This window comes from Dermacentor albipictus, chromosome 1 (assembly GCF_038994185.2).
Source record: "Dermacentor albipictus isolate Rhodes 1998 colony chromosome 1, USDA_Dalb.pri_finalv2, whole genome shotgun sequence".
Classification (NCBI taxonomy): Eukaryota; Metazoa; Arthropoda; class Arachnida; order Ixodida; family Ixodidae; genus Dermacentor; species Dermacentor albipictus.
Genome location: NC_091821.1, coordinates 262,826,026 through 262,840,385, shown reverse-complemented (window position 1 = coordinate 262,840,385; position 14,360 = coordinate 262,826,026). Strand labels below are relative to the sequence as shown.

The following is a 14,360-nucleotide window of genomic DNA, read 5'->3' as shown; positions in this document are numbered from 1 at the left end:
ATAAGTAACTTCCCCTGTGTTGTCTTTGTTTATTGGTTTCTGATGGTATGATTAATGACAATCTGCCCCCTCGGTTAGCCCCCTTTCTTCTCGTTTATATACATTCCGCAGAGAATACCGTTAACCAGTACACCTCTAACGGTGTCTCCTGAGGCCGCTACAGGGGTATCGTTATCGTATCGTGGGAGAGCAGGAAGCCTGTTCCTTCAGAGCGCTCCAGCGCAGCATCTGAGCCTTCAAACGCCGATAAGCTCTCGCGAGACAGATATTGTAACGTTGGTTTGAATTATTACTCCGCAAATGAAGGGGAAAGTGTGCAGAAAGACCGTGATGGATTTGGAGGTACTGGATTGACCAGTAGCGGCGGTGACCAGGATCCCAGGTGGGGAGTGGCAGGTGCGTAATGTAAGCGGAGTTTGAATTGTAAGGAAGCTGGGGCCGTGTGCAATATGTGTCATCGCTTGTGGCTCTAGCACTTTCTGGGAGAACCTCTTACAGTGCTTTCTTCTCGAGGTCACGTGGGAGTCTGAAAACATATTATGGAATCGGTGATTCCTTTTCAATTGGTGAGTTGCAGGTGCATAATGTAAGCGGAGTTTCAATTATAAGAAAGCTGGGGCCGTGTGCAATGTGTGTCGCCGCTTGTGTCTCCAGCACATTCTGGGACAACCTGTTACAGTGCTTTCTTCTCAAGGTCACGTGGGAGTCTGAAAACATCTTATGGAATCGGTGATTTCTCTTGAATCTGATTCTTGTCGAGGTCACGTGGGAGTCTGAAAACATATTATTGAATAGGTGATTTCTTTTGAATTGGTGAGTGGCAGGTGCATAATGTAAGCGGAGTTTCAATTATAAGACAGCTGGGGCTGTCTGCAATGTGTGTCATCGCTTGTGGCTCCAGCACATTCTGGGACAACCTGTTACAGTGCTTTCTTCTCGAGGTCACGTGGGATTCTGAAAACACATTATCGAATTGGGGATTTATTTTCTGCAGCAATTGTGCTATGGGAATCAGTCACTGTAGTCAACGTTCTTCTTTTTCATCACGTTTTGGCGCCTCGTGCTTTACTGCCAAGTTTTCTAGGTGGTTTCGCTTTCATGGCCTTCGTTATATTTTATCCAGGGCGCTTATTGTCGAAGAAAACAAATATCAACGAGCGTGACGTAGCCAAGCAACCTGTCTACTTTAGAACAAAGAATTCGGCACTGCACATCTATTCAAGCGTCTTGGTTGAATCGCCGTGGTTGCTCAGTGGCTATGGTGTTAGGCTGCTGAGCACGAGGTCGCGGGATCGAATCCCGGCCACGGCGGCCGCATTTCGATGGGGGCGAAAACACCCGTGTACTAGATTTAGGTGCACGTTAAAGAACCCCAGGTGGTCGAAATTTCCGGAGTCCCCCACTACGGCGTGCCTCATAATCAGAAAGTGGTTTTGGCACGTAAAACCCAATAATTTAATTAAATAGAGCATGAGTTTGATCATAGCAGTAGGAGTTTTGAGAAAGGAAACAAGACTTTTTGAAGCCTGTTTTAATGATAAGGATGTTGTTTTTAGCCACAAAAAAGAAGAAAAAAACTCGATTGTCAGCGAGCATTTGCTGATGGCGGGAAAACGATGGCTGACGGTAGTGAGTGGTGGGAGTGGACTACCTACTCACTCTTATTTGAGCTTGTGCTTGATTATAGGTATGCAAAACATAGAAAAAATATTCCCGTTAAGCCCACTGTTTTTTTTTTCTGTGTATAAATAACTCATGCTTTTTGGCCTGAAGTCCGTACTGATGTTGCCCTACTCAGGCTCCCAGGCAGTAATTCGGCCAAATTAGTATCATACTGGATTTCTATGTAGCGCTAAAAAGACGAGGACAGACTGTCTGTTGTCTCGTACTGCTGTCTTTCTTATGTATTTCCTCGCCTTTTTAGGCTACTTATGATCCCACTTTGCCATTCTCAACTATGCGTGCCGGCACCAATACACAGTCAAAACAACTTCACTGTGATAACTGACTTCAAATCAATTGTCACGTGCACTTCGATCACATACAATAAGGACTGCTGTGGCGTATGCCTGCGCACTACAGCTGCTCTGTAAGCAGTCTGCGCGCTTTTTTTTTCTATCTTCATTTCACTGGTGTTGAACGTGCGTAAGGAGTTATTAGACAGCTTCAGTTGGGCGTCTGCAACCGCCCACGTACGCAGCGCGCGAGGTCGAGCGTACGTAGCGAAGCGCGTCACGGGATGTGTATAGCCCACGAAGAGAAGCGAACATGATGCACATGCTTGACGTAACGTTAAATATACCGGATATATTCAATCACTTACAAAGGTGTAAACTTATCCGAGGTCCCGGTTTCTTACAGAAAGTATATGAGTGCACGTCCAGCTCGTATTTGGGATCTTTCTGTTGCTGAAGCATCCAATAACTTCAACAATAACACTGGCTATTATTGTACGACCTGCAGTCTTACTGATAGCTTTTGGCGGCAAGCATTATATTTGTTACAACGTAAAAGGAGGTGTTCTGTGTCTTCTTGAGATTCCTGAACAGCAGCAAACTTAATAAAGTATTGTTGTATTGCGCCGGCTGCCGTTTATTTCCATTTTTTTTAAACAATGCACATATAAAATTTTTTAAACGTCATGCCCCTAACAGAATGTCAAGCCACTTCAACCGGGGCAACCATTCGTTTGAAGTCGGGCTTTGCGTGTATCTCGCCAGACGGATATATTTCTCTCTCTCTCTCTCTCTCTCTCTACAGCGCCCAACATGCTCTGAACCGACGATAATTTATTTCGGGATAATCTACAGCCACACCTGAAGGGTATACACGAGCGGTCAGTATTCGCCGTTCATGTACGTCAGATACAAACACATGTAAAGGCGCTGGTCCCAAGTTGCGCGCTTACTACAGTGAAGCTGCATGTGGCTAGCCGATTCCTCCGTCCGTCCGTCCGTCTGTCGGTCGCCTGTACGCCGAGGGCTCCTCCTGCGCAACCCCATGCGCGTGCTCAAAAAGAGAGGGAGAGAAAGAAAGGCGCGCGATTAGCCAACACCACCTAGATAGCGCAAAACGTGTTTACTCCGATCCATGCCCTCACGCTGCCCGGCCCGAAATTCCCATTGACAAGGCTGGCGTGACAAAAGCGGTGACGACAAAAATCACTGTTGCCTACTCGGGAGCGTCCCCATTAGATTCTGTGGCGGTCGGGTCAGGTAACATGATGTCATGGAGTGAAAAGGCCTTGTGCTAGCTAGGTGGTGTTGGATTAGCAGCGCCAGTAGTAACGTCGTTGCTCTTCGTCGCAGCCGAGCGTGTGCGCAGCAGTATCTCTCCGACTCCGAAATAGGTAGGCCACGCGTCATACATACTCCTTAGCAGCAGGCAGCATTCGATCCGCAACGCCGCGTGCAGAACCGGGAACTAAGCCATCTATGCCGTGCCGATGCTGCAGCCCGGGCACAAGTACAGGCTCGTGTAGCCGAGCGCGAGCAGCAACTGCGTACCTAGGATCTGGGAGCCTACCAAGTCGTTGTTTAATGAACCGTCTGGATTATCCCACTGACAAATACCGGGGCCGCACTTTCAGCTTCGCTGGTTAAACATGTGTACGGAGTGCTTGGGCGGTGGTTCATTTTAGCCTTGACCACACACTCCGCAATAGTGAAAAGGGGACATGATGCCGTATGTATGTGAATACACGGGGTCGGTTCAATTAGCATTTCCTGAATTACTCAGCAGCTCATCTAAAAAAAAAAAAAGAAATCATGCTACAGAAGGAAGGATGCAATGCTCATAAAGAGGTCCACTGAGTTATACGGTTGCTCGCCTTGAATAAAGCACGCAATACATTGGAGATTCCTTAGATAACACACGTGCTGCTGCGCACCACAAAGCGGCCTGTAGCCTCAAAAACGCTGGCCGCGGGAGCGAGTACCAGAACCGAATTCCCGGTCTGCACTACGCTAGAGGCTCGCGCTGCAATTATTTCCAAGTAATCTCTTGCACGTACTCATCGCTACCTAGGACTACGTGTACCAAGTCCTTGAGGGAAGGTAGTCCTATGATTTCAATGACGTTTCAATGATTTCAGCGCCGCTTTCCAGGTTCGCATTGTCTGTAGAAAAACTTTCGGATGATTGTTAAGCCATTTCAGACGACTACAAATTACAAACAACGTAACCTGTTCCAAGTATGGGGACGACTGCGTGCAGATGGCGATGATTGCAACCTGCGTGACTTTCTGACGCTGAGCAGCAGCCTCATACTCGGTCACAAAGTTGATGACCATTCTTTGCAGCCACCCACATGTGCTGATGTGGGAAGCAGTTCGGTGCTATGGAGGTCGTACATGTTCCGTCAGCTTAAATGGTATTCTGCTGGGCTAGTTGGTGGATATCGGCTGGTTCGGCCAGCATAACGTTACACAAGGACGACAGAAAGAAGAACGCGTATTCTTTCTGTCGTCTTTGTATGAAACCTTATGCTGGCCTAATAGTCTGTCAGCTTATTGTGAAAAGGCGGGTTTGTGTCGGTACATAGTCGATCGGTAAAGTTCAGCTTTTCGTGTGACATTTGAGAGAGCGTGTCATTAAAAAAATGACCATCTGTGTGTTACCTTGATGGACTCGCAAGCTCCTTTTATTTATACTGATGAACGCAGAATGATAATTTCGCACAATATGACACTACAGGTGCAGTTGCAGACGTGCAGGTCTGCTCGATTTATTTGCGAAGTTGTCGTACCACGCGAGCCGCGCTGCCTCATCGTTAAGATGCCGGTGCTCACGCGCCGCATTTCAGTGGCGTCATCCGTCGATCCCAGGTGCGTCGCTGTGCTCTTTGCCTCCTTGACATCTCAAGCGCAGAACGTCGGTGAAATAGCGCTCGCTGATCGGCATCGTTGTTGGGTCGAAAGCTAAGCGAGTTAGATTTGCTTTTGCCGTATTGTATAGATCTGTAAAATAAAGGTCGATATGCGCATCGCCCAGAACAAAGTACGCGTCGAAATGCCGTCCCGAGCAAATGAAACACATTACTTAGCGCAGCATGTTACGGCGAGGTTAACATCGCTTTAGTGTGTGCGCTATGCAAGCGGGACAGCTAGCTACGTTAGTGAATATGCAGTACTGTAGAGGGACAAAAATGGCGCAAGCAAAGCGCTGTTCCCTATTATATCATTTGCTACGAAATGGTTGTAACATTCCGAAACACGAAGACTGCATCTTCGAGCACAACACACGTTAATTGCATTTGCCTATGGGCTAGTTAAAGCACAGGCTACTCTATCGCACGTTATAAGTATCGATGTTAACATTGCCTCTTAGTAATATTGAAACGCACGCTGGCACCAAGTCCAAGAAAGCATGCAGATATTAACAGCACGCCGGTGACATGAGAAGTATTGAAGGGAGAGCTCAGCGAAACGCGACAGCTTCAGATACATGCAGCGTTGCTGTTATTGCGCCTTTTTAGAGAAATTCAGCGGGAAGAGGTTACTCTAAGGTAATGGTCGTAATCATCAATTCAGTAACGAGTCTTCAACTGCACGCGCACCGTTCTCAGGTCCCTTTAGTAACCCGAGCACTTGCTGGGAATGAAATTACTTTCTTTGAGAAGGGTTCGTTATGAAGGGCAATAAGCTGCACGACCAGACGGGGCACAATACGACACGTAAGCCTGGAAATCGCACTGCAGTTCTAATTGCATATACTTCAGTGCAAGTAGTGCTTTTGTCTTCTTTCGCGGCTCGTCGCCATTCTTTGCAAATAGGCTAGAGTCCCCTAAACAGAATTCCCTGCCGAAAGGGTGCCTCAGTGGGACAGTTGCTAAATAAAACTCGAGTAAGGGCATTCAGCATCGCAGCGCTGACTTAAAAAGTACCGATGCTGAAGTCAGTGCGCGGTCCTATCACTGAAATATTGTTCGTCTAAACAACTTATAACCTTACTTTTACACTTATTGCCATTAGATGTTTGCTAATCTCAAGAGCCTTTCTGCTAAGCAGTCCGAGTTTTCGCACTCCGAGATTCACTGCCACTGAGCTTTGGGCAAATAATCTTTGCTTTTCGAAACAATGCGTCACAATCGCAATAGTTCGCGTGCTCCGCCAAATGCATGCGTTAATTCTTTATGTTCAAGGCATAGTCTCGGCATCGGTTGTTTACACACCTTCCGGTTTGACCGATCTAACTCTTCCCACAGGACAATAGTAGGTCGCGTGACGATCACACGAGCGAGAGGCACAAGGTAAGCGCTGTCATCGTGTCTCGCTTGAGTGGCCGCATTTTCGCACAATATTCTTCGAAAGAAATTCACGCTAGTTTTGCAGTTTATTTATTAGGCAATACAGAGATATTGCCTACGAAGCAGGACAAAAGGAAGTAGTTAGCCTCCTGACTGGGATTGAGTCCTGATTGAACATGTAAATTAAGAACAGAACGAGAAGGCGTGTACGTATGGTCTGGCCGTCGTGTTCGCGAACTTTGCAGGCATACGTTTTTTTCTTTCCTTCTTTATCACGTGCTCGCAGAAGGTAAAAGCCCATACTACCATTCACATAGTTCTGTCATTAGTCTGTGTACCGGATCCAATGGTTCTGCCATGAATAGAACGCTTCTTGAGACACTTCGTTTGGAATGTCCCGCAGGTACTCTGGCGAATTTCCTTATTGACGTCAGCGGATTCAAAGCGAAATTTGAGAGTTCATCTCAATTTGGTGGACAGAACAAAGTTTCTTGAAGCTTCTCTGAGTGCGCTGCTTAATGTAAAACTGGCACTAATTTCTTTGACCGAAAACTCTCTCGTCAGCGATGGTGTATGTGTGGGCGTGTGTTGCCAGTGTGGGGCGTCCGGGACTGTCCTACCCAAGCATGCACTCTCCTTTCTCGATTCGCCCCGAAAATCCTTCAAAAACTTCACATGTGGTGCTTTATTGACCTAAATAGATTCTTCGGACAACTGGTGGCGAGTGACGCCTTCGGAAGCAATAATAAAAAAAAAATATCGAAGAAACCCTGATATTCCCCCAGAAAGGACATCATCTTCACCGGAAGAGTCGCCTTCTTTCGAAACGTATCTCCAGAACATAGACCCGTTGGGGTGGCCTAGAGGCTATGGTGTTGCGTTGCTAAGCGCGAGGTCGCGCGATCAAATCCCAGCCGCGGCAGCCGCATTTCCACGGAGGCGAAATGCAAGAACGCCCGTGTCTCCTGCATTGGGGGCACGTTTAAGATCTCCTGGTGGTTAAAATTAATCCGGAGTTCCCCACGACGGCGTGCCTCATAAACAAATTGTGTTTTTGGCACGTAAAACCCCAGAACATAAACCTTGAATTGCGTTTTTTAACATTGAATGTGCCGGTATAAAGGCTTCCTTCACTTAAACTGCACAAATTTTCACACAATCCTGTTGCTCCCCGAACTTGCACATGTTTTTTCTTTTTTTTATCTTGGATATAATTGGGCCTATACTGATGATAACGAGCAACATGGGTGATAGTGTGCGTGCTTTTGCGGTTCTGTAGCATTACGGCTGCTTTTGCGCGAAGGTGCTCTCGGAACTACTTTCATGCGACAGGGAGGGTGTGAAAGTCTGAATAATGATTGAGTAACGATGTCCTGGGAGTCATAATGGTTAGCAGCGCTGCAGTCTCTCTGATTATGCTTCCGCTCACGCATCATCATGTATACATCACTATAGCGTTTGGCGCCTGGCAAGCTGGAAGCACATGGCATCGGGATTTATGGGATGCTTTGTGTACGAACTGGTGTTTGTGTACTAAGAGGCGCAGGGTATACACGTGCTCCGCAAATGCATGCAGCAAGTTCGCAAAGCGCCATGAAGTTGCACCGAATCATTCATCCTGCTTATAGGCGTGCCTTCGTTCACGTGATTTGCAGAGATCATGGAGCCACCAGGCCCTCCTGTTACGATGCGGCCAGGAGAGGAGTTCAGCCAAAACTACCACGTGCACGAATCGGTGGGCAGGTCTGTATCACACTGCGCTTTTTCGATATTTGAATCGACCGAATCACGAGAAAGGGTTTCCGTGAATGTTACCCGTCTGTGCATTCATGTTCAAATGCGATGCTGAGGAACGCTCAACAAATGGAGCTTGCTTTGTTCACTAACAGTACACGGTGACTGCAGTGATCAGGGTACTATGCGCCCCAGACGACTAAAGTGCATCTGGAAAGCATCCTAGCCTATACCGCTATCAGCTCGAGATTCTTTCATCATCGGCCGCTATTGACGACTCGCGTAAGCTCTTGGTCGCCGAATGAACTGGGAGAAGATAGAGGGCATTTTTTGCCACTTGCGTTACATTGCGAAATTGTTTTTTTTTTCGTGTGCAATAAGATTTTTCTGCTGCACCGAACATTACGAGCCTAAAGCGGGTCGTTGCCTTCAAAGCTGATCCTGTTTTGTTTCACGTTCCTCTGGCTGGACGAATGTGACGCTGAACCTGATGCGTGCTTCGCATATAACGTTACAAGCAGTCTGGACAGTTTGGCGTTTCAACGGCACGCCTAGCGGTTGGGCAATTTCGGACGCCGGAGCAATGACCACGGCAAGCGTGACGCGGAGAGGCACGGCAGGGTAATGCGCCTGCCGACCTCAAAGGCTCACTATGTGTTCGAAGCCGACCTTAAGCAGTAGAAAAAATATTTAATAGGGGTGGCAATGACCTAGCAAACTGCCTTGCTGATGTTTAAAAAAGATCAGTGCCATGTGCTCACGGTAGAACTACATCAAGCTGCCTCTGCTGTAAACTTCCTGAAGTTTGACTCGAGTCGGCGCTGTAGCTTCATATATAGGCGCCGCTATCGGCCTGTCATTTTCCGCCACGAATCGCACACCTTCCAACACGCACGAATCAAGGACGCGATTAATGTTGAAGATCGTTTATCTGCAAAAGTCTGCTTTTGAGCAAATCATCGCATCAAAGAGGAGTGGCGAACCGCTACTCCCACTGGCCGCCTTTGAGCTCTCACTGAGGTGCACATCGTGCAAAGTTTGCAAAATAGCCAAATAAACGAAAACAAAACAACCTTAGGACGCCAGAATTAGGATATAATGGCAAGTGGCGCATGTACCAACAATAATTAAAATTTCTCAGGATTTTCTGGTTCAGTAACTTAAACATACCTGCAGATTCGTAGTTTACTCTTCTGCGAATGTGGTGCGTAATACAAAACATTCTCCCTTTAGGCCTCAGCGGACGCCATTCCCACAGAGTTTCATACGAAGGTTATTCGAGGGAGATCGGGCGCGCGGTAATCGTTCGACCGTAGAGTTAGTAATGGGAACAATGTGTAGTTTGCGTTCTAACTAACCTCAACGTCTCTTCAGAGGAGAAAATATGTTACATTCGCAAGTAATTTCGTTGCCTCATTGCCGGCGCCTCAATAAATCCCGCCACTTTTCATAGAGCGTGTCTTCAAATCAATGTCTGATTAGTAATACCTTATATATATATATATATATGTGTGTGTATGTGTGTATGTGTGTGTGTGTATATGTATATACATAGAGTTTCTCACTACAACACCTAGAGGGTAATCTGGCGCCACCGTCTATGGGAGTTTCTTAAGGGGGCACCGTGCCGTCATGGGAATGACGGTATATGTGTCTGCGAGGCTCGTGTTGGCTGGTGTTGTAAGAGGCTTCGTCTAAAACGTGGATATGGCTACGCAAATAGCGCGTTCCCAAAGTAAAATCTTCATAAAATGTTTACATTCACGCATATTACATCTTTACTCACCCAGAATGCAGGACCAAGCGAAGAAAAGCAAGAACATACGACCAACTGTTTCAAAGCGAGCGCGAACCTTGTCGTCTGTCCTCCAACTTTAGCGGCCCGCTGATACTTCTTACGTAACATGTAGTCGTACACGCAATAACAAGTGCTCATAGTTAAACAAAACATGTTTTCGCGTAATAATAAAGCTAAAACAGCTTTTCACGTGCTGTTCTAGTAGAAAATGAATCATTGTGACACACGGAACGGTACTTGCCAAGCGCGTCTTCAAGGTGTCCTGTTTCTACAAGAACGATGCCAATCCGAAGTCACAATATACCGGCATTCCCATGCATACCACAGCGCAGCAGCGCCAGATTTCCCTCTAGGTAATGTAGTGAGAAACTCTATGTGTATATATATATATATATGTTTATATGTATATATATATGTGTATATATGTATATGTGTATATGTATATATATATGTATATATATATGTGTATATATATGTGTATATATATATGTGTTTATATATATATGTATATGTATATATGTATATGTATATATATATGTATATGTATATATATATGTATATATATATATTGTCACGAAGGCGAGAGAGACGCTAGTGGGTCGAGTGCTCTGGCTCGGCAACGGCCCTCGTGCTTGGAAGCGGTCACTGTCCTGACCGTTGACGTTGCGCTGCTCCGAGCTCAGCTCTGCCAAAGAAGCACCTTTAGAAGATATATATATATATTGTGTGTGTTCATTCTGCACAATTGTTTTAGTTTATCATGTTGCGAAGGTCATCCAACGGCAGACATTAAGTGTTGCTTTAACTCGTATTTGCGACGATTAAACACCTTTATAAACGTTAATGTCAGCATGTACAATGTCATTTGAAACCGGAAGGACGATGTTTTGGCAAATGCATGTACTTCCCGTCATTCCCATGCTGACGGAAGAGCACTATACTAGCAACGCATGTAGACACTGTCGCATCAGGTTTTATCGTAACATTAGTGCGAAACAATTCAAATGGCACCCTCTGACGGCGCGGTGTCGTCCGACGTCCCATGCATTTCCCTCCATGCGACAACCGTGCTGTTAAGCTTGCCTATATGTGTTGCATGTCGTTAGCGACTAAGTGTGGAGGCCCAATGTTACGGATTTAAATTATATTATAGCAGAGTAGAGTAAAGTATTATAGCAATCGCGTAGCGGGAAATGGACGCGTCTATACCAGAGGACACCACCCTCAATGTACGTCGGAAATTAATAAGAAATGAGAGCAGAGGGGAAGAACGAGAAGGCGACTGGACAAGAGGATGCAATACATATGTACCGAATGTTTCAGCGAGCATTTAAAAATTTTTTTAAAGAATTGCCTGTGGCAGATGGCACAGTTCAAGTCCATGAATTAGTCTACTCGAAGAGGCAGACATTACTTGCGCAGAAATTTGAAATTCATAAACGACTAAACAAAAATTTCACTAATTAAGTTTTAAACTAGGTATCTTAATGCACATATTGCAATTTACAACTTCTAGGCGGGGATATATCTTAATAAAACTTCTTCTTGGGCAAGTTAGTGTGATTTGGAAAACATTACTCTAGGGCGCTAGAAAGACAAATGCAAGGGAGTACCACGCAGACACACAGAGCGCCAGCTACCAACTGATTTATTGAAGTAGAAGACGGGGGCATGGTACGACTCCTGCGCATGCGCAACATAAGAGATATGACGTGACATTGAAGGACTTGTTTGAATCAAAGATGCAACGGCAGAGATAATCCTTCAGTGTCACGTCATATCTCTTGGGGTATGGTGCAATTCCTATGTACGCGCAACACGTCTTCTACAAGGACGGTCCAAAAGAGTCGCGAAGCTTCTGTCGAAAAGCGGTTCAGTATCAGTTATCACCGACGTCAGCAATGGTGGTTGTGGGAACGACGATTGTTGAAGCTCGACTATGTGCGAAGGGAACAAACATTGAGAAAGAAAGTTTTTTTTTTAATTTAGGCCAAAGACAGTTTGATTCATTCAAGGAAAATAACATTCCTAATCAATTTTGTATATACGTAGTGAGGAAAGAAAATAACTGTCGTTAATAAGCCCCGTTTCTTAGGGCATTGACGCCGCTATTACATGCAATTCAATGAAACGTTTGAAGTGTGCAGAAAGGCACGTTCGTAAAGTTCACCTTTTACAATATGCACCCCCTCGCACGTTGTGTTGTTTTGCTTGTGAATGATTGTCTGGATTCTGGTGGTGCGGGTGGTTTCATCGTTTCTTAACGGATTCAATCAGAAGCAGGGAGTTGCGACCGCCAGATAATTCTTTAATTTAGTTGTTTTCATGCGACTGCTCTGAGCGATGATCGCGGGATCGAATCCCGGCCACGGCGGCCGCATTTCGATGGGGCCAAATGCGAAAACACCCGTGTACTTAGATTTAGGTAGACCAGGGGTGGGATCTTGTACGCGTTCCAAAATAGAACAAAGGCGGTCCGTTCCACTGAGCCACACACGATTGGTCAATTTGAACCGTGACGAACGCCATGACGTCAATTGTGACGTGACATCTGCTGTCAATCATTCGGTGTCGTCTGCTACCGGACGAACGCAACGGAACGGACCAACTATTTCGTGACGTATAGAACGGACCACTTCCGTTCGATTTTGGAACGCGTACAAGATCGCACCCTTGGTGCCTCCTGGCCGGTCTGCGCTTCTGCTTGGTCGCCCCTCAATGCGCGTGCTTCCCGCGATGGCCGCGCTACATGGCGGCGCCTTCTCTCGCCCTCCCCCTGCAGGGGCCGCTTCGGCGTGGTGCACCGGTGCACGCGACTCGCGGACGGCACCACCGCGGCGGCCAAGCTGGTTCGCTGCACGCGCGCCGCCGAGCGCGACAGGATGCGCCACGAGCTGGCCATCTTGAACCTGCTCCGGGGACACCCGCGGCTCCTGCGGCTGCTGGACGCCTACGAGAAGCCACGGGAGATCATCCTCGTCACCGAATAGTGCGTACCGCACCTTTTTTTCCCCTCTTTCGTGCTCGCGCGTTCCCTTTATCCTGTGTCGCCTCGAATCGGTTTCAGTGATCCGCCCGCGCAACTTCGCACTTCGTCCATTTTCTTCGACCGTCAAAGCCGGATCACGCTCAAACTCCGCGCCGAAGGCGTCACTGAACGCCGAGGAGTGCCGTGGAAAATGTTCGTCACACTACGTTACTAAATCAGCGAGGTTTCACGCTGTCTTTGTCCACTCCTCACGGTGCAATATTAACATTCCCATTACTGACCGCCTAGAAAAACAGTGATATACCTGCCACATATAAATCGAAGTTGCGGAAGAAAATGCAACTGTCCTTACGATTGCAATGAATCTGGCTGTGAGCAACAAGCAACGAAATATAAGTTATGAAAAGTGGGTGTATTACTTTTTGCATGTATATAGGTGGTGGGCAGCACACTGGTGGCCTTCCAGCTCTAACTAGCATCTGGAGCTTTTTACTTACTTTTTTTTGCCATATGTTCAGACTTGCTCGCGCGGCGTAATCGAGTGCTTCGACTCGCGTAGCAAATGTGGATCTAGGAATTGCGAGGAAGGGGCAGGGAGCGATGCTCCCTGTTGAGGTTGCCCAAACAAGAGGATCAGCTATCGCAACCAATTTGTTGCGGGGAAGGCAACAGATTAAAATTTCCCATTATAGGGAAAAGCGGGACAAGTGGAATGCTTACAGATGAAAATGGAGATGAAATATACGAGGAATAAGAGGCGAAATACTCATAATGATATATATATATATATATATATATATTAATCGTAGCATAAGAAGCCAACAAAGACACCAAGGACAACGCAGGGGAAATTACTTGTGTTTACTAATTGAAATAATAAAATGAGAAACGAATGAAATTGAAAGTGGATGAAAAAACAACTTGCCGCAGGTGGGGAATGATCCCACATCCTTCGCATAATTTATATAAACTGCGTACAGTCTTCTAACAAAATTGGCAATGATTCCTTTCTAACCGCCGTCCATTATCTGTCCTCTCGCAACAAGCGCTATTCCATTTCCGTTCGATACACACATATAAGCACGTGATTAAGGACGTGATATAAGCACGTGATATAAGCACGTGATTCCTCATTACATAAATCCAGCTCGGTAGCGCTATAATCCAGGCACTCAAGGACGAAGGGACATCTAGTATATTGCTGGCTTTTTCCGAGTTCTGAAAAAAAAAAAAACTACGTGATAGGTGTCGTTGCGTAAAGAAGAGCGTTATGTGATGCTCGAAGTGGTTTTTGGCTTTTCTTATATTTAGTGTTACATGATTAATTAAGATCAGATAGCCTATACACCAAGGGATTTAATTGCACTTTCCTTTAAGGCTCATTTGAAATTCCTTAAAATGCACGGTTTGTGTTGATATTGATGTACTTACTACGTAGAGCGTCAAGTATTGCACACTCATGCAAAATCACTTCTCCATACTCCTTGCCTAAATGTGCTCCAAGTGACGCGCTTACTGGTCGAGGCAAATGCCCACACAGTGCACATTTCGGCCATGATAATACCATGGTCGTAGCACGATTCCACGACGCTG

General features: G+C 46.2%; 1 protein-coding gene across 4 annotated transcripts in view; it reads left to right on the top strand.

The window, feature by feature from the left end:
• LOC135902874 (serine/threonine-protein kinase 17A-like) overlaps nucleotides 1-14,360 on the top strand; it is a 220,337-nt gene that overhangs the window by 190,316 nt on the left and 15,661 nt on the right. For all 4 annotated transcript variants that reach the window (XM_065433151.1, XM_065433149.1, XM_065433150.1 and 1 more), the window contains 2 exons: nucleotides 7,902-7,989; nucleotides 12,561-12,767. In XM_065433151.1, coding sequence (XP_065289223.1) covers nucleotides 7,902-7,989; nucleotides 12,561-12,767 — 295 coding nt within the window. The remainder of the gene's footprint in view (nucleotides 1-7,901; nucleotides 7,990-12,560; nucleotides 12,768-14,360) is intronic.